The sequence below is a fragment of the Diadema antillarum genome, unplaced genomic scaffold (assembly GCF_040938485.1).
Source record: "Diadema antillarum isolate AM-2024a unplaced genomic scaffold, OU_Dant_1.0 seq00000401_RagTag, whole genome shotgun sequence".
Taxonomy (NCBI): domain Eukaryota; kingdom Metazoa; phylum Echinodermata; class Echinoidea; order Diadematoida; family Diadematidae; genus Diadema; species Diadema antillarum.
In genome coordinates this window covers 146,911-168,091 of record NW_027271392.1, presented here as the reverse complement: position 1 = coordinate 168,091, position 21,181 = coordinate 146,911, and the positions used below count along the sequence as shown (strand labels likewise).

Below are 21,181 nucleotides of genomic sequence, written 5' to 3'. Positions count from 1 at the left end.
ATGAAAAAAAAAAAACTATTTCATGGATTAGATATAACGAGTCAAACATTATAGTAGAATTTAAAGGGAATTATCACAAAACTTCATTTTTCATGAAAATTACACATTCGGTCTACTTGAAATTGATATGCGGGTAGCAATGAATTTTATTATTCCCCCTGTTTTCTGAAGTTTCTTTGCATTTCCTTAACATATCTGTCTACACATAAGTCATTAACTCTAGTAATCTCCTCATCCAAAAAAAGTTCCAACATCAACATTTTAAAAATTCATGATAACTTTTGTATCTATTGTCCGATTTCCCTCAAACATTCACTGATGTTTTCTACTAAGATCCTAATGTTGCTGCTTTCAGTCAATCCACATTGCTCTTGGGGTTTGGGTTCTCTTTAAAACCCAATTGTAAACGCCCTTCACTTTCAGCTCTACATAGTAATTTTGATATTAGGAAGATGCTACTGTTTGAAAATTGGCACTATAGTCATGGATATAGAATGTGTTTATTGTTGTTGCTATAATATTATGAACCGATGGGGGTGCTGTTCGTTATTCCGAAGGTTCGCTATTCCGAAGGTTCGTTATTCCGAAGGTTCGTTAATCCGAAACACGCAAATACCTTATATACCTACAGGTTCCTTATAGTCCGAAAATGAAAAAGGGTTCGTTAATCCGAAAATTTATGGCGTTATTTCGAAGGTTCGTTATTCCGAAGATTGTATGGTCAATCCGAAAATGAAATTCATAACAATGAACCTTCGGAATAACGAATGTTAGGAATAAAGAGCCTTCGAAATAACGAACCTTCGGAACATAACGAGCTGTAACCAACTGATGGAGTTATAGTCCTGTCTTTTGTCCATTTCTTTGCACAGATGAAGAGCACGCTTGGTAAGAACTTCTTATTATGGTAGACTCTTTACTTCAGAGCCTCTTTTCTCATTCATCATCATTTCAAAGCTCAGAGTCTGCTCTTTCAGAACCTTCAATTAACTAAAAAATATGTCTGATGGCGACTTTGCAGGGTCTTATGCCGTCAATAAGTCGTCCCGGTTGTCCATAGCAAAGGCACTTTTGTTTTCAAGAATGCAATGTAATTGATAGAGTATAACACTCTGTTGTCAAAACGGTTAACGGCAACCCCTTGGGAAGTGTCCAAAGTTACACTGGTCTACATTATGCTCACGTGCGCCCTATACAAAATACGGCCGTTACCATCAACGCAAAATATACAGTTGTATAGCATATCTATAGCATGCATATGTTTGGTTTTAATTATCATTCTGACAGCACAGCAAATACACTTTTATATCAATGAAATGTCATGGAAACGATGGAATAAGCATTACCTTACAATGAAGAGGTACCCTGTGGGATGTGCTCTCAAATACCCCATCATCACCCTCATTATGGACAACATTTTGTTATCATATAACACGAATATGTTCCAAGCGTATATATATCAAATGTTTTCAAAATTGATTGTGTCGCACATAATTATCAAGAAAAACAATGTAAATGATAGAGGAGACATTACTTTATAAAGAGTGGACATTCAAAGGCAACTCCTTGGGAAATTAGGGCATGAGAGAGTCCAAAGTTTACCCGACGCTGAAGGCCCCCTATATCAAAAAACACTATAATTATCAATGGAAATAGGGGCCTACAGTAAGTTGTTCCTGCGCTCATGATTTTAAACAGTTCAGGCAATATAGGCCTACTCTGGTGCTTCAATAACACTTTTTATAATAATCATTGAATGCCGTGGAAATGATAGCTTTGCTTTTAGTATCATGCTAAGTGTTATAGGGGCTTTATCATTACCGACCGCTCTAGTACGTAGTACTAGTAACTGATTGAAATCGGATCGCGTAGATCGCACCGAATTGTACCCGGGTCAACTAAATATCGGCACCGATCGGCTCGATGTTACGGAGCGGACGATTCTTCGTTGCATGTGCAGTCATTACCAGACAGTCTTTTACCTCGACTGTGTACGACTGCTCCCGATGCTGACTGTACTGGAGATGACGTGTAAAACGCAGGTTCCTCCGCTCCATCTAGCTACCTCAGTATATGCGGGCGGAACAGCATACGGATGGGATGTACGGTACGGCTGGATCTGGAGGCACAACAAAGCCGTACACATTCGCCAGTTAGTCCACGATTGCTGACTCTGTATCATTTGTATTTCTCGTTATTTCCCATTAATGATGGAGACAAAAAATCTCGTTTGCACTGTTTTACGTGGCGATGCGCGTTGATTGTCTGTTACAGCTTCGTTCTCTTTCTGAACACGGCTGGTAGAAAAGAACAGTCATCGCCAGCTGCTGCCAGCCCGGAGCCATCCCCGGCACCGTCCCCCACGCAACCCCTTCTTCCTACATGCCAACCGGTAAGCGGGGTTATATCCGTACCTGTATTAACGCTTAACGTTAGTATTAATAGTAACTGCGTACCTGCCTGGCAGGGACTGCACGACTGTAACACTCCTATATTTGAGATAATGATGTCACAGCACAATTTCATGAGTACATAATTAATTTGAATATGAGATGGACATGACATTTCTTTTATTTTGTTGTGGACAAGGCCAAGGTTATCCTGATTTAATAACTGCGACCGGCAGCCCCATCGATTCGCACAGAGCTCTATGCGTATATGGGGCTGCTGGTCGTAGTTGCCTGATTTGCAGACTGAACTGAAAACGGGGAGGTTCACGTCACCTCTCTGCTGAAAAATACATGTAGGTGAAGGTGGATTGATCAATGATACTATACATTACAGCATGGATGATTGTGAACGCAGGCTGAGGCTGAGCCTCTATACTATAAAACGAGGAATGCTCGCGTGTATTTTAATTTCGCGAATTTCGCGAGTGCCAACAAGATTCGCAAAATTAAAATGCATGCGAAAGTTCTTGTCTACACTATATGCATTGAATGCCAGTGGCAGTTCGCGAAAATTTCATGTCACAAAAAAGGCCGTCGGCTCCAATTTGCGAAAAATTCATGCCGCGAATAAATCATGTTTTACAGTACATGTATTCAGATCCAGGTTTGGTCTTTGAGATGAGCTGAGTTGGGTCATGGCCAGGCAGGTGGAGTGGCATCAAACTTAAAATTTGATGGGTTCATTGTCCCAGAATTTATCTAAACCAACCTCACAAAGCTGAGGACACTGGGTGCGTAAAGTTTTGTGGTCTATTCCAAGACTTCCTGATACTAATTTTTTAAATGAGTTTGGTGTGCACTGCACTTCTTCTTTTCCAAGTTAGTGCATCCCTCTTGCAGAGTATTGTTGCACTTGAGTACAAAAAGGGTACCGGTAGTGCCATCACAGAAACATGCATACAGCGTACATGTGGAAGTGCAGAAATTTATGAAACTTAATTAACGTGCAAGTAAAAATCAACATTTTGGTGGACTATCGTAAACTGATGGAAGTGAGGCAGCTCTTGAAGGCTTCAACAGAGGGAGCCTTTACTGCCACTAAACTGCTGCAGCTGGTAGGCTGTTCCATAGGGGGACCACACTTTGGAAGAAGCTATGCTGGTAAGTTTGGATTTGGCAGTGGTGCTGTCTGAGTTGGAGTTCATGACCTCTGGTACCCGATGCAAGATGTACATGTAAGGAGGTGCAGCTGGAATGGCTACAAAACCGTTCATGATCTTGTAGAGCATCAGAATTTTGTTTTGAGCTCACTGCTCGAGGAGGGATCTCCACTGCAGTTGTTGAAGCATGATCATGGGGCAACACTGCTTTGTTGTGAGTAGTTTGCGGTATTACAAAACGGGCTGCGTGTCATTGTACCATCTCGATTTGGTTGATGAGTTCCTTGGTGTGAGGGTCCCAGACTGTGGAGGAGTATTCAAGAGTAGGTCTTACAGAGGTCTTATAAGCCAACGTCTTTATGTGTGGAGGGCATTTCCTTAGGTTGGGTCTGAGCATGGACCTATGGTCTGAGGAAACCAAGAGTGCTGTTGCTTCTCTTGCACACGTTATTGATGTGGGGTTTCCAGGTCAGATTGTGATGAATAGTGACACCAAAATACTTAGCCTCATCCACAATGTGAAGTGCTTTTCCATGAATTGAATGTGGAGTTGTAGCATTGATGTTGTTTTCGCTTATTGGTGATTCTCAGCACCTCACATTTGTCAGCGTTGAGAGGCATGAGCCACTTTTGTTCCCAATTCTGGATGTTACAAAGGTCTTGGTGAAGGGTTTCTGTGTCAGTGATAGTGTTAATGGATTGGTAAAGGATGGCATCATCAGCATAGAGTCAAATGGATGATGAAACGCACTTGGGAAGGTTGTTAATGAAGACCAAAAATAATAACGGCCCCAGGACAGTGCCTTGTGGTACTCCCGAGGTAATGCTGACAGTGTCACTCTTTGATCCTTCCAGTTGAGTGTAAGTTGTTGGGTGCATCCTTGAAGGAAATCCCTTAATCCATTCCAGGGGCTTGCCTCTGATACCATAGTAGTGGAGTTTGAGAAGAAGGCGTTCATGTGGTACACGATCAAATGCCTGAGACAAGTCAAGAAGGATTGCATCAATCTGTTGCTTATCTCGTAGACCTGTGGCAAGATCTTGGACAGTGACCAGCAGTTGTGATTCACAGGAGTGTCTACGTCTGAAACCAAATTGGCAGTCTGTGAGAAGATTGAGGGTGTCAAGGTGATGCATTATCTGGCTGTGAATGATGTGCTCAACAGACTTACAGATGATTGAAGTGAGGGAAATTGGCCTGTAGTTTTCTGGTCTATGCTTATCCCCACTCTTAAAGATGGGGGCGATATTTGCAGACTTCCACTCATGAGGGATTTTGCCTTGATGGAGGGTGGCATTGACTAGAAGGCAGAAAATAGGCGCGAGTTCATCTGCAGCTCCTCTTTTAACAAGCGTGCTGGTAAGTTGTCTGGACCGCATGCTGTATGTGGTTTGATGTTAGAGAGAAGCCTTCACTCTTTTAGGGCTGATTGAAAAGTCAATGATAGAAGGATGAGGACTGTAGCCAAGATCTGGGAGCTCCGATGTATTTTCGTGGGTGAAAACGTAAGCAAACTGTTCGTTCAACAGGTTAGCCTTAGTTGACAATTCACACTGTAGAATGCCATCCTTCAGTAATGGCACTGTGTGCATGTGTGTGTTTGTGTGATGTATGTGTGATATTTAGACCCAATTTGATATAAAAAAGATGTAGTTAAAAAAACTAGAAATTGAACCATCTAGTTGTACACTAATCTATCAACTGTTCACAGCCCAGTCACTGTACCTCCGTACAGCGTCTGGGCGGGCTATCACAAGCTGGACCCCATGCATGGAAAACCAGATAGTGCAGCTGAATGGGGTGTCCAGCTATCTTGTAAATTTGTAAACATGAATTTATAAATGTTTTAAAATCAAATATATGCCATCAAATAGGTACTGTCCTTTTCGAGCTTGCGTCTTTGTTGCATACTAACTTTGCGTACAAACCACTCTTGTGCGCATTCTTATCATACTCTGTTGTAACTGAGTTTGATGTTGAAACGGGAGATTATCTGGGCATAAGAGACTTGAATTCTTCAAGGCAAGTATTGTTTCAATCTTGATATTTCTGTAAGTAACTCAGTTATCAAACGAATATGACTTCTACCGGGCAGGGTAAAAACAGGGGACCGCAGGAATATGATTTCACTCCACTTTGCCGTGCAGGTCTGGTCGACACTGGCAGTGGCACTGTGCTGCAGTCCAACCCTGGCTGCAGCCCCACTGTAAATGAAACACAGCTAGCCACTTTCCTTACCTCTCTTGCTATGCTTCCTTCTCTTCGAAGTCGATGCTCAAGGTGTTTCTGTTTTATAACTCATATGAGCAAATATTGTCGGGATTGCATCTGGCCCCAGGAGTTTTCTCGGTTTACATTGTATAACTGAGGACCACAGCCTGCCTGTCTATGTCAAAACATGCTTCTCAAATGGTCATCGCATCATAGGCGTACAACACGATTATCGAGAATGCTCTAAGTTTTTATGTTTGGCTTACTAGTTGTACTAAGATTTCTCAGCCATACAGCGCACCTTTCATGATCCTTTTGTGGGTCTGGGATGGAATTTTTTTTTTTTTCCTGGGCAGTTTTCGCTACAATTTGAGCAAAATACTGCTTGACACATCGGCATTATAAAAGATAGCCCGACCAGACACCGCTGTATGTGGTCGCCCCTCTCATGTAAATACAGGGTAAATGTGTAGAACTGTTCTACGTACACGTACGTACTAGAAGATAAACAGCTAGCTAACTGCATGCGTGACGTCAGGGCTGCAGCTGTGCTGTGAAAGACTTGAAACGCGCAAAGGGCAAACCAGGGTATCTACCGTAGATCTAGTTGTAGTACCGTCCACATTTGTACTGTGCGAACATACAATACACAACACATACACACACACACACACACACACACACACACGCACAGTACGTAAAAACAATGTCAAATACTAGTAGCCATCACCTTCTTTATGCATCCGGGTAACTAGGGAGCGTGTACGCATAACGAGCAGAACACGGCTGGGAGGAGTTGTGCCTCATTGATGTCTGACACTCTGCCAAGACTTGCTCATTAGCATATACACCGTGCAGATTCACACTTTTTCAACCAAAAGTTACAAGCTTATTTGGTGATTTGAAAGTTTTTTTTTTTGGTGAAAGTAGTTCATTGTAGGTACTGTACCAACAACAACATCTATACTTTTTTTTTCATTTTCGTGAGGACTGCCTCACTTAAACTTCTCGATATTTTGCCAGTCTGACCGCAGTTTGCTTTAACTCCTTGCAGTGAAGGACAAGTCTTATTTTAAAGGTGTCTATACTTTGAGCCTCAACTACCTCTCAGGGAGAGAGTTCCAGTCATTGCTCACTAGTCTGTGTGACTAAGTGAAAGGGTATAGTGAGTGTACGATGTATCTGGAACAAGTTTTATTGCAAATGGAATAACTACAGTCAACCTCACACAAGATGAATACTTGGCCAAGTGGGAGCTCCAGAAAAGTCCCAATTTGTTCTGTATTTATTTCCTTAAAGGACAAATTCACCTTCATAAACATAAGGATTGAGAGAATGCAACAATATTAGTAGAACACATCAGTGAAAGTTTGAGGAAAATTGGACAATCGATGCAAAAGTTATGAATTTTTAAAATTTTTGTGTTGGAACCGCTGGATGAGGAGACTACTACAGCTTGTGAGTCATATGCGTACAACAGTATAAAGAAAATGTAAAGAAAATTCAACTTTCACTTTTTTCGCATAATAAAAGAGCACTTGACTTGCCTCTTTCTAAAGGCAGGGGGAATGATATTACCCATAACATTTGTCGGCAACGAGTCGGGGGAATGCATACTTTTTTCAAAAGATGAAATTTTGTGAAATTCTCTTTATATTTTCCTTATATTGTTGTACGCATGTGACATATAAGTTATTCACACACTGCAGTAGTCTTCTCATCCAGCGGTTACTGCACAAAAACTTCAAAAATTCATAACTTTTGAACGGATTGTCCGATTTCCCTCAAACTTTCAATGATGTGTCCTACTAATATTGCTACATTCTCTCAATCCTTATGTTTATGAAGGTGAACTTGTCCTTTAAAATGATATCTTACAACTCAAAATATTACCAGTTGTATTTCGGCTGTGTCAAGATAAATTTCAAGTCCATATATATACCATACAAATATACAATATACATATCATTTCCATACCAAAAGTCAGAGTTTTTTCCCTGTACTGTAAAAGCGGAAATTTTCGCGCATTTCATGCAATCAGAAACTAGCGCGAAAATAAAAGCATGCGAATATTTTTGCTTGCCATATGCTCCTGTGCGCGATATCTCGATTCCGCGGAATTAAAAACACGCGAAACTCTTCTTACCCGGTCAAGCGTGAAAAATTTCAATTTCATAAATAGACAAAGAAAAAATATATTTTTGTAATAAAATATTCCCATGGGTCGAATTCATGTTAACCTTTAATTACCCCTCTATCCTTAATGTCCACTTTTGCAGAACATAACTTTACATACCATAGAGGCGAGCTGCTTGTGCGGGCTGCACAGCATGGTTCGGGGGTGGGGTGGGGGGGGGGGGAATGAAGAAACAGAACCCTCCCAATCAGGTATGGCACCGATGCATATGGCAAAATCCAACAATCAGAAAAGTTTTTTTTTTTTCCTTGAATGTATTGCGACAATGAAGCCAAAAAACATTCTCGCACAGTTTGTTCGAAGTTCTAGGTGATGTACATACGTATGTACAGTTGTATGTGTCAATGTCTTGTGTACCAATGCTAAACAAATGCGAGACATTTTCCCAAGTTTTGGGGTCTGTTTTGGGTTTCACTGAAATTTTGCTAACATTGCTCATGTCTCATGAAACTTTTGCACATGTGACTAGTCTTTAAAGACATTGTTAAGAACAGATCATGAGAAAATCATGACCTAATGTGCAGAAAAGTTCACAAAAAATTCAAAATTTGTTGAAATTCTTGCCAAAGTAAACATGACATCCGCGAACAATTGACGACACTGCTTCTGAACCCCTTCGCTAGTTTGGCAATCTGTTGCAGACTTAAAATACAAATGTTGAGTTTTGCCATTCACTTCTTGACCATGTAAAAACGCTCATTACATGCAAGGCTTTTCAATTATCCCAGTCCGATAATTGAGCTTCTCGATTCTTTTTGTCCCCGCCGAATGAGTTCGAGCAGGGGACTATGAAACGGGCTCCGTACGTGTGTGTGTCCGTGTGTCCGTCCGTCCGTGTGTCCGTCCGTCCGTGTGTGCGTCCGTGTGTGATCAAAATCTTCAATTTGCTACTTCTCTGTCATTTATGAGCCAATTTTGATTCTGTTTGCTTTATATGATAGCACTACATGGGAGCTTTGAAACTTCTACACAGAATTTCAGTCGTGACCTTTGACCTTGACCTTTGACCTATATTGTACATTTTGCTACAAAATGCTACTCCTTCGCCATTTCTAACCCGATTTCGATTCCGTTTGCTTTATGTGATGGCACTAGGTGAGGGCTTCAAAACTTCTACACAGAATTTTGACCTTTGCCTTCTTTGACCTTTGACCTTGATTTTTGACCTATATTGTACATTTTGCTACAAAATGCTACTCCTTTGCCATTTCTAACCCGATTTCGATTCCGTTTGCTTTATGTGATGGCACTAGGTGAGGGCTTCAAAACTTCTACACAGAATTTTGATGTTTGCCTTCTTTGACCTTTGACCTTGATTTTTGACCTATATTGTACATTTTGCTACAAAATGCTACTCCTTTGCCATTTCTAACCTGATTTCGATTCCGTTTGCTTTATGTGATGGCACTAGGTGAGGGCTTCAAAACTTCTAAACAGAATTTTGACCTTTGCCTTCTTTGACCTTTGACCTTGATTTTTGACCTGTATTGTACATTGGCTACAAAATGCTACTCCTTCGCCATTTCTAACCCGATTTCGATTCCGTTTGCTTTATGTGATGGCACTAGGTGAGGGCTTCAAAACTTTACACAGAATTTTGACCTTTGCCCTCTTTGACCTTTGACCTTGATTTTTGACCTGTATTGTACATTGGCTATAAAATGCTACTCCTTCGCCATTTCTAACCCGATTTCGATTCCGTTTGCTTTATGTGATGGCACTAGGTGAGGGCTTCAAAACTTTTACACAGAATTTTGACCTTTGACTTCTTTGAACTTTGACCTTGATTTTTTACCTATATTGCACATTTTGCTACAAAATGCTACTTCCGGCGGGGACATATATTACGCACCGCGTAATTTCTACTTTTCCTTGTTTAAAACTCAAACAAAACAGAAGCACTAAATACAACATATCGCCACTGTCTGCTGTAATTTAACAGTCAATAAAAACATAAAAAGACAGTGAATTCTGAAAATTCATCAGGAAATGCAAGTTGAAAAAAAATTGAATTCTGCGAAAGTTGAATTTTCGTGTGAGTTGAAGTGTTTGTACTAGTCCCAATAGATTTTAGACAGTGTGAGCTGCGGCCGAGCCTGCCTTCATTTCAGTGTACACTGTAAATGCGCAAAAGGCCAAATGCGGGCCAAAATTGGTCGCGCAATTGGCCATGCTCTGGAGCCAGGGCTTTTCTCAGTGTAAACGCAAACTAGGCCAAATGAGCGGCCAATTTTAGTCTGGCTTCCAAACCCTCTGCCCGTACTATTTCGCTATTCAGGATATTAACCCCCTCAACGTCAAAAACTAGTATAGTTTAAGGTGGTTTTGTCCTGCAAAGGATTTTTCCTTCGGCAAAGGTCTTTGCCCAAATGACGACTTGTCGCCATGGAATCCAGTTGGCAAAGGGTCTGAAAACCAGACTGTACCAAATTGTGTTTGTTTACTTGTAAGCAGAGTGCCACTGCTACAAAATATTGAATGGTTTGAATTAAAAGCGCGGCCGAGCCCGGCAGTGTAAACAGACAAAATTGCGGGGCTTGGCCCCGCAATTGAGGCTGGGCTCGGCCGCGGCTCGGCCCAGCCCCGTACTGTAAAGGGGGTCTTAGGTAAGGTTGAAAGATTAAATTTTTTGTGCCTCCTGATGTCAAATTTATTTCAGCTTTGTATGAACATAACTTGAAATCTGGTACGGAATGTATTACACTTCTCACTTAATTCAGGCAAGTTGGAAAGTAAAAGAGATTGCCAACTAGCAGTGAATAATGCACTTGTCAATGTAATGACGCACCCCACTACCCCCGGACATGCGTGCGTCATGGTCATTTTTTGACTGACCACACGGGGTTTTTGACGGACACCACAGTCACTTTTTTGACTGACAAAACGCAGCAAGTGACGAACACCACAGTCACTTTTTTGACGGACAACACGTTGAAAGTGACGCACACCTCGGTCACTTTTTTGACGGACATCCTCGGTACATTTGACGCACCCCCGAAAATACTGAAACGATTTTTGCATACGTTTTATTCAAGCAATTTCATTTTCTTTTGGTTCGTAAACATAATTTGTAAAAGTTTCGGCAAGTTTCCCTTAGGTAATACCCTGGCCCTGTAAGCACCGTACCGTCATTCACCGTACATCACGCTGCTGCAGCTACGATATTCCGTAAGGGAGTATGTATTCTGTGCATGCAATCCATACATGACAATCACATGTGTGCAGATGCGCTGTGTGTGCGCGGCCATTGCTAGTCCGGTGGATGCATACGTGTACTGCAGAGCAGATACACACCACGCCACGGCATTCCCGCGAGTAACAACTACTACGTATACACGGCCCAGTCGCTGTACGTAGAGATTCGCACAGCGTACTCTCACAGCGTCGCGCGTCTGGTCGGCATCCCGTGAGCAGAAAATGGCATGCGGCAGGCAGTTTCTTCTGCTGCCGCTTCTTTTACTGTCAAAAATTCGCCTTTGTCACCACAGAACATTATTTAGACGCACATTGTATTGGAATATAAACGAACTTTCTTCGATAGCAATGTGTGTTGGTGTTGCATCGCAATATGCAATAGGCAATACCTATACTAAGTGTTCGACAGTAACTTAGTAAGGTTGAAATTGTTCACACAGTTAACTGGTTACATCGCTGAACAGTCCCTGGTTTGAGATCCGAGTATTCATGATTGCATGGGTTTGTTGGAGGGAAAATGTGAGGAGAAAGGGTGGCTTTTAAATTATTTGCTTGCCAGATTCTGGCAAGCATTTTTCCCTCTTAATTATTCCAAAAGCTTCCCGACTTTGAATTTCACTTGCCGCGGGAAAGCGCTCACTGTAATTTCACTCGCGATACGTGTATCCGGTAGTAGCGTGCAAAAATGTGTGCAATTTTCCATAGCCAAGTGACGTACCATGACGCACCCCTCGGTTCAGAATAATGCGTGTTATTTTCCATAGCCAAGTGACGTACCATGACGCACCCCTCGGTCAAAAATGTGACCGACAATGATGGGATTTTGACGCACCCCTCGGTCAAAAATTTGACGGACAAAGCTGGTAAAATGACGAACACCTGGGTCACAAATTTGACGGACCAAACGAGGAAATGACGCACCCATGTCCGGGGGTAGTGGGGTGAGTCATTACATTGACAAGTGCGTAATGATAATGCAATCATGTTGTAGAATTGAAAATGACCAATTATGCTCGAAGGAGTGACAAATTATGCACAAGCAGCATGAAATGTGCTAATCAGCGAGTCCTCTTTATGGTAAGCGCAGTTAAGAAGTTGTTGAATGTCATGGTTCCATGTCAAGGCTTTAGCACCAGAGCTAACAATGTTAGACTGCATGTGACAATGTGAGAATTTGCTACTCAAAGCAACACAAACTTTTTGGAATTTACAATGTAGGCTGATGCATACTTTATGTCTAGTCTCGCAATGCACTGGGTTGAATTAGAAGATTATTAGTGTTTTTTTTTTTTAATTTTCTTTTCCTTTCTTTCAATATCATGCAGGCAGACTTCCATTATGCTCTTACTGAATGTGATGAAAGTGGCATCCGATGGCGTGTACAGGTTCCCAAGCCAAATGCTTGCACTGGAGGTGCCCCTGCGCCCCCAGTGCGTGCTGTGGATTGTGGTAAGTAGGTGTCTCTTTCCCACATTTGACTGGCACTGATAAATTTGCAATGATTAATTAATCTACAGGTACCTCTTGTATCAAAGATTGAAGTTACATTAAGGCTCTGGAATTTTGTACTCTTCTGTCTTTCCAAGTTAACTGAATGCCAATGATAGTACATAGTAGTGCATGGTATGGTAAACTTATGGCTGCCACTAGGTGGAAGTCTTCATTTAATTCAAAATGTGCTTAATTTACTGGTAGGAAAAAAAGAAGTTACTGAAAGCTGCTTATCTAATAGTGGCCAGCTATTGGAGTAAAATGGAGTCAAAAGGGGCCTGAGCTTTCGATCCTAGCAGAATCTTCGTCAGAGGCAAAATGACAAAGAGGCAAAATGACAAACAGGCAGGGAAAGCAATCATATACAAGGACTTCCAACAACAAGAACAGTCAGGGACAGGCTAGGGACACAGAACAAAGAAAACAAAAGTAGAGGGTGGGAGGTCACGTGCAAGGAGTCCAGCAGGTTATGGGAGGGGGATTAGAGCTGGAGGGTGGACAGACAAAAGGCAGAGGAGGGTTAGTAATGGATCCAGAGGACTATGGGGGCAACCTTTGAAGGATAAGGATGAATAGGGAGGCAACCTCAAACCAGAGGTTGGGCAGGGAGCTTTTTTTTTTGTGGGGGGGGGGGGGGGGGGGCAATGCAAAAATCATGTTCTGCAACAATAATTTGAATAAAAATGAAGCCAGAATAGTCAGAATTGCTGAAATCTTAGAATTCTGTCGAGTTATTGGGTTTTGACCCCAATTTGAGTTGTTATTCAAAGATACAACGATTGCTCTGTGTAAAATGTAGATGTACATTGTACTTTAATATTCTATGTTTTCGGATGAAAAAACCCCCCCAAACCCCAAAATCTGTACCTCTAATTGTGTGGAAGTTACAAATGATATTTTTAAATCAGAACTTATCCAAGCCAGCAGACGATGAGGAGTACAGATGATCAGCTACCAGAGATTTTTGAAGTTCTGCCTGTACTATCTGATTTCATACAATGTATCTTGTTAAATCATGTGAAATCTCAGGAAATGCACACCAGACCAGGTGTATTTATGCTGGTATACATGTGCACAATCAGAACTCGTACTAGAGATACCATGCTGATTACGTATGGTACTCAACTGTGCTAAACAGCGTAGTGTCTCATATTCATGCTGACCACTGTATACAGGATGCAAACTTTTTAATGGTAGCGAGAGAAATTTTGTGACCCCATGCAATCAGTTAAAACCAAGTCATAAGATCTTGCATGTGATTTCACTTTGATTTCCCTCATTACCAGGTATACATGGTGTGTACAGTGTTGTGTATAGGATGTGTGTGTGTGTGTACAACTTATTAGCACCTATACACTGATAGCTACAACAGTATATTTTGTCAATCCAAAATTGGTACTGTGTGGAAATATCTTGTCAAAGACAAGGCAAAACAAGAATTATGTATGGACTAGTCCTCAATGGCTATGACTGTGAACACTGAAAAATCAGCACTTGTTATTTCAGTTATGGTAATTTGTCAATCTGTTGCAATGAAAATACAACAGTCTTATGATGCATGTGAAACACACACACACACACATGCACACAAAAATGATTCTTGAATGTTATAGACCAATACCATAATTACAAAGAGAAGAAGTCCTTATTGCTTGTTTAGTATGTACATTTGTAGTGTCTTCCACAATAAGATGGCACAGTGCACAAGATGTTAACCATTTGTAGTGGCTGGAGATATGTGTACTCTGTATCAATGGCGCATTAAATAAGTAGTGTGATTGTAGCAGTTTTTATAACACTAATTCTGTATTTCCTATCTTTTCTTTTGTGTAAATCAGGATTTTCATGTGAGCCAGGCAAATATCTTGACATTGATAACCTTGACTGCAGACTGTGTCCAGAAGGGAAATATTCTCTTGGAGGAGGAGCAAAGTATACAGACTGGTCAGAGCTGCCTTCAGGTTTCTCTGTATCTTCCTCATCCTTGTTCGACGACGATTTAGACAATTGCAATCAGTATGTATCTTGCACATTGAGGAGAATCCAACACTTACTAGGGTGCCTTTTTGAAGTTTATCCATGATTTTTATATACATTGTAATTGTCAATAAGTTCAACTGCCCTCTCTTTTATCCAGGGGTCTTTTTTTTACCATGTAGGATAACCTTCAGTTGAATTAGAAAGGTCATTAGTTAAGTTATGTGGGTAATGATTGATGAGATCTTGACAACAGTGCTTTCTTTGTAATATATTTTTCTTATCTTTTTTCCTTCCCAGAATTGTTGTCAAGCTTCAAATTACTGTGCCTTCTATAGATTTTCATTGGTTTCATATTTGAAAACAAAAATACTTGTTTTGTTCAAGCAGCAATATTTGGTGCTTTTTGAAGAGGTAGACTTTTGATAGGCAGTTTCCAGAGACTACAGTATATCCACACATTTGTGCCAGCTGTCCCACTTTAATTCCCCCAAGTATTCAAACCATCACACACTGGAGTCATAACTATCAGTCAACCCTCTTAATACACCATGTTTGATGCTGCTTCTGATACTCAGCAGGACATCTTAAGCAATTTGAATTTCCTTTACTTCTTAGTTTTTGATTTGTGCATGGCCAGTCTTTGATTTGAATGTCCTTTGGTATCTCGCTGATCCTGCACAATTCCGCTTTTATACAAAAAGCAGCAACTGTAACGGTTGTGTTGCCTTGGAAGCATCAAAATCCGTATAGTAAGTGCAGTTGTTTGTATCTAGGAGGTATCATGCAATGCATACAGCTCCATGTTAGTATGTTAAAAGTACTAGCACAGCTAGAGGACAGCACTCGACTGGTTTGATACTGCAATCAGCTGAATGATGAGTATGGTAACTAAATATGAATGTTTTGATAATCCCTGACAGCCTCTGCCATTGACATCAACTTCTGGTACTCCAGTCGTGACAAAAACAGCTTATACAGTAATCATATTTATCACTGGTTCACACAGTATCTGTATGGGCAAATACTTGACGTAAATGGCACCTTGACTTGTTTTAGTATTGCAGAGGGGCAGTACACAAACAGCATCAAATGGGACCAAAGCATAGTGCTGAGCAAACGTGTCCACCCGAATGCTGCATGCCCTCCTGTTCACCTGTATTTTTGGGGATGGGGGACCCTGGGCACACACAGGATAAGACTGTTCTTGTAGTTGGTAAAATGCTCTTTCCAGTGGTGTACATGTACCTAGTCGATCAGAATTTCTGGGAATATTTGGTTATGAAATTGTAAAAATAATTTAAAAAACAACCCCTAATTTGTATCACTCGTCATTTACCAATTTTTCTGGGCCTGTTATATTGATTTTGGTATAACTGTCTTCATTTTTCTTTTTTTTGGTGGAGAAAACATTGGATGGAAAAGCGCACAAGGATGATGATGTGCAGGCAACTGTACAAGTGTACAAGTGTGATGTTTGTTTGAACCTAAGAAAAATGTTTACTCCACTGTGCCACAGTACCCCATATAATATCTAAAATGTAGGAGCAAGGTAGCTGCAGTCCTGGGCAAGATCGCACAGATAAGATCACTCTGATGTGCGATCCTGCAGAGACCATTGAGGAATTATTTGGTATTACTTGCACTTATTAATATTCCCATAGAATATAACTTGTGACTCCAGTCTGTGATACATCTGTGGTTCCTGTACCAACATGTTGGTGACATTTTTGGGAAATACTTGCTTGAGATGAAGGGGGATTTGTTGCACTGGATTGATTCAGCCCCAATGAATTCCTGCTAGTGGTATAGGAGTCCAAAACTCAACTGGCACACTCTGTATTTAAGTTGGACAAGAAAGAGGATGAATGCTTAGCAGACTGCTATCTTCTGAATCACTCTCCTAAAAATGTTTATTTGGCACCCCAGGTTACCAAAAGTGCATCATATGTTCCATACTCCTCATGTTTTTTATATTAAGTGATCTTCTGTGGTTCTGAATCAAACAAAGGGTGATTTTTAAGTTTTGAGTTCTTACTCAACACACGGCATAATTCCTGTGTATATACCGGTATTTGCAAACTTGTTGTATTTATGTACCACTACCTGGTTTGTGTGTACTTTGATCCCAATTCACAGTGAAGTTGTCTCAGCAGTGGTTCAAAAGGTCATAGGGTGACTCGTTTTATGGACACTGTTTACTATACAGGGCACCTATATGGAGCGTTCAAACAAGCGCCGCCTCAGTATCCAACTCTTAGTAACTTGAAATACTAACTTCTGATCTGATTAAGACTGCGTAATTGAAGATTTCTTTGATTTCCTGAAACATGTAGCTCTATGTGTGTTTCATTATTGTACTAGAGCGGCCATGCACAGCTTGTCAGTTATGATTATGCGATTTACTTTAACTTTTATATAAAATTGTAACAATGTGTGCATAATTTGTATCATTGTGTGCTGATAAAAAAATTCATGTCTAACATACCCTCTCTTGATTTTATGGTGGCATTTTTTTCACTTTATTTATTCTGTGACACACTGTATTTTTCTCTTTATTTCCAGATCTAACTGGGAAGCAATTGGTTACTATATGAGGTCTCCAGACAGTATGTGTTATGCCAAGCTGACATATACTGCCAAACTGGCTAAGCAAGGGTCTGTCACCTTTTCCTACTCCCTGGCTTCAGACATGAACTATTTCTCTGTGGAGGTAATTTCATGGGCATTCAGATTTATCTGATTACCAAGAGATTTGTGTAGTTCCTAGGCAAATATATCTCGTGAAGGTCTCCAGAGTTTGTAAAATAGGTTTTTGATCATGTTTGCAGTTCAAGCACATACATTCAGATCTGTCCTGGCTGTAATTTCAGCAAAGTTGTAGGACCCTAGCAGATGTTGATACAGGTACAAATTTCATGTTAACCCGTTGAAGACGGGTCTCGAGAATACTTGGGCATGTGTCTATGGGAAATGCATTTTATAGCAAAATCAGTCTGTCCTCAAAGGGTTGAAATGTAGAATCTGTGGTCTTTCATGCCTCATAGATCATATTTACTGGACGAGCTGAAATTTTAGCGCACAGATATTTTCGCAAATTGCTACTTGGAGGACATTTTTGCGTGTTGTTAATGTCGCGGTTGCGAGGGTCTAACTGAACTTACTTGAACTCTCAAGAAAAAAACTATAGTTGTCTAAACTAAAAGTACCTTAGACGTGAAAGTACTCGTACTTTTTCAATAAGAAAGTAAAACAAATATCAAAAAGAAATACTTAACAAGGACTTTCGAAATTTGTGCCGACCATTGACAGCTAACACCAAGAATGCAGCTGCAAGAGTAGACTGAATGCACTTTAAACAATTATAGCTAGCTGTACTGTGCGACGTGCGTGCACAGTCGACAAGTTTAAGGCCAGCTAGGCGCAGTGCAGGGCGGGGTACACACTGTACTTACTAATGCTAGCTACGTCATGGCCATATGGCTTAGCTCATGATAGCTGTGTGCTAGGCCTATGTACCCATAGCTAGCTACGAGTACTAGTAGTGTACTGTACGGCACTTTAATTTTGGTGTGATCCTGTAGCACATGGCATGGCTTGATTTTTATTTCCCTGTGTTGTTTTCGCATGAGTTTGTTTTCGTACGTTGGTATTCTAGCATGTTGTTATTTTCGCGGTTCAAAGGCGATTCATGAAATTTGCGAAAATAAAACCACCGCGAAAATTTCGGCTCGTACAGTAGTTGATATTATAGCAAAACCTAAGGTTTACCTATCCTGTGCAGTGTGGTCAGTATACAGAGTATGTACGTGTACTTTTGCAGTGTATGCACAGAATACTGTATGTGTTACCTCGCATGCCAAAACTCACATGGCAGTTTCATTCCCCATCAAAGATCGGAAACAAGGACTTGAGTATAGGGTGATATTTTTTATTTTATTTAAGTTTTTCTGTAGGGCATTTTAATTTCTGTCATAAATTGATTTTGTTCATTTTCCACCCAAGAGGTGTGTAAATGTGTGTATAAAACTCCTACAGAAACTTGAAAAATGAAAATCACTGGAGATGGGAGTCAGATTAATCATTGCAGACATCATGAAAGACAAATACGAACAGTTGGCAGTAGCAACAACACTTCAAAGTTACCATGTAAATGCTGTGAAATTTCATTTTAGATAAACCTAGTTTCAAGTTAATGCTTTTCTTGTGGTTGCCGTAGTGTTTTGATATCTCGTCATGGCTTCACACTCAATAATGGGTGACACAGTCCACTCCATGAATATGTCCTACCAAAGCCTTGTTTCATCAAAAGTAGTGTTTGTAAGTGCTCATTTTTCTGTCAGTTATTTGCCAGTTTAGGAATATTGTATCATAATTACTCACTCATACACGTGTAGCTAACTACATCCTTACAAAAATCCTTAAGAGAAATCCTGAAAGCACGAGGCCAATTGTCATTGAACCAATTGACCAATTGGCCAATTGAGGCCAATTGTTGTTGAACTTTGCCTGAACATGATGTATTGTAGACTCACCGTCAGCTAGGAATTTTGTATGGTAATATTATTTTATGTGCAGAATAAAAAGGATTTGCTCATGACTTGCATGAAATCATGGGGATGAAATGTTGGATGTCAAGGTTGTAGGTGACTGAGATGCAGAGGAAATGAAAATTTCACCTTTTCGAAATGCATGTGGAGATGTTCACCAGATTTTGCAGCAGTTAATCATAATGTAGCGGCAGGTCTATATCAAGTTGATTAGATTGCAGAAGTAGGTTACTCCAGAAAACCTTTACCTTTGTATTGTATGGATTCACATGTGGTGCAGCAAAGTTGTGCTAATTGTACAAGTAGAAACATTACCACTCAGTTTTTTAGTTTTATATTGCGCTTTTAAGTGTGTCCCACAGGTTAGTCCACAGGCAGAGTTATAGAGTAAGCTGACAGATTCAAAGCACTGATGTAAATTACTGCTAATGACAGACATGTTGCAATTTCTACGAAAGCATTGTGATTTAGATTTAGCTCGAATCATCAGAATTTAAGTCACCAGGTGCATGTTTCCTCTATGTAGGGGAAGGAGCTTTTTTGGCTACGGTATGCTGCTAGTGGTTCAAACACTAAATTTCAGTCATTATTTCCATATCTTGGTTTGTTTCATATAGATAATTTCTTTGTGAAGCCCCTCAATATGTAGTGCCAATTTACCAGTAGGGCAAGTCCAAGATAACACGCACGTTACGTATGGGACATTCAGAGACTTTTATGACCTGAAAAATAGTGTTAATGGTCTTTGATCATATTGAACTTTATCATGGTGATTGATATCTAGGAGAAGTATAATCATGTAAAAAATTGAGAAAAATGACTTCGACAATTATATTCTAGAAGAGAAAATATGTGCCGTTACGTATGGGACCAGAAAAATTTTGTTTTTTTGAACATTTTTTTCAACCTCAAAACTCTCTGAAAGTATTTCATTCTACAACTTGTAACTCACTGTGATGAAAGTCACAACACTCAAGATTATCACAGGTAAGTTTCATGTCATTAGGCAAAAAGCTCTAATTACAGGTTCTAATTAAAGACAGACATGACGTGTTACGTATGGGACAGTTACGTATGGGACACTTTGTCCCCCATTCATTTAGTGTGTGAAGAACCTTGTTTATGGGTATTTTGCATAATTATTGAAGTAAAATCAGTTGAAATTACTCAAATACTGATCCAGATTGTCAAGGAAACAATATTCCCCAAATATTCACCATCATAGTCATATTCAATCATATTTTTATATTTTTATGACCAACCTGAGTATGCATGCCCTTTGTCCCCCATTCGTTTAGTGTGTGGAGAACCATGTTTATGGGTATTTTGCAAAATAATTTTGCAAAATACCCATAAACAAATTTTTCCATAATTATTGAGGTGGAATCAGTTGAAATTACTCAAATACTGATCCAGATTGTCAAGGGAACAATATCCCCCAAATATTTACCAGCCACAGTCATAATCATATTCAATCATATTCTATATTTTTTATGACCAACCTGAGTATGTATGCCCTATTTTTATCAGGATAGTTACTACTAAAAAAAAATGAAAATTGATGAAGGGCAGTTTGCCATTTAGTTTCAACAAAAAACAACTTGACACAAGAAATATCAATTTTAATAAAGAAGCAATACCTGCTGCGTGGAATTCCAGTAATCGAGTAGATGTATGATGTCTGTCTAGCAGTCAGGTCATTGACTTGAGTCACACCTCAGTACGTTTTGTATACCCATGAAATTTGGTGTGGCTACTTTTGAAAACTGAATAAGGAAAATTTGTGTATCACTTGCAATAAAAAAAAAAAAATCATTTTACTTTTTTTGATATCACAACCGTTTCAAATTGGATCTCCATCAAATTAACTTTGAATCCTCTAGTCTTAGAATTGTATGCTCTTTAGTAATTCATATTATTGGTTTCCAGTCATCTCATAAAATGTTGAAAACTGAATCCCCATTTCTACAAAAACTATACCATCCCTTTAATGCTGATTTTCATTGTGT

The 21,181-nt window shown here is 40.0% G+C and overlaps 1 protein-coding gene across 1 annotated transcript in view; it reads left to right on the top strand.

Moving 5' to 3' along the window:
- Positions 1 to 2,095: 2,095 nt before the first annotated feature.
- Positions 2,096 to 21,181, top strand: part of LOC139732163 (endosome/lysosome-associated apoptosis and autophagy regulator family member 2-like) — a 73,683-nt gene continuing 54,597 nt past the window's right edge. The window contains exons 1-4 of the mRNA XM_071643033.1: positions 2,096 to 2,392; positions 12,480 to 12,603; positions 14,484 to 14,661; positions 17,188 to 17,335. Coding sequence (XP_071499134.1) covers positions 2,096 to 2,392; positions 12,480 to 12,603; positions 14,484 to 14,661; positions 17,188 to 17,335 — 747 coding nt within the window. The remainder of the gene's footprint in view (positions 2,393 to 12,479; positions 12,604 to 14,483; positions 14,662 to 17,187; positions 17,336 to 21,181) is intronic.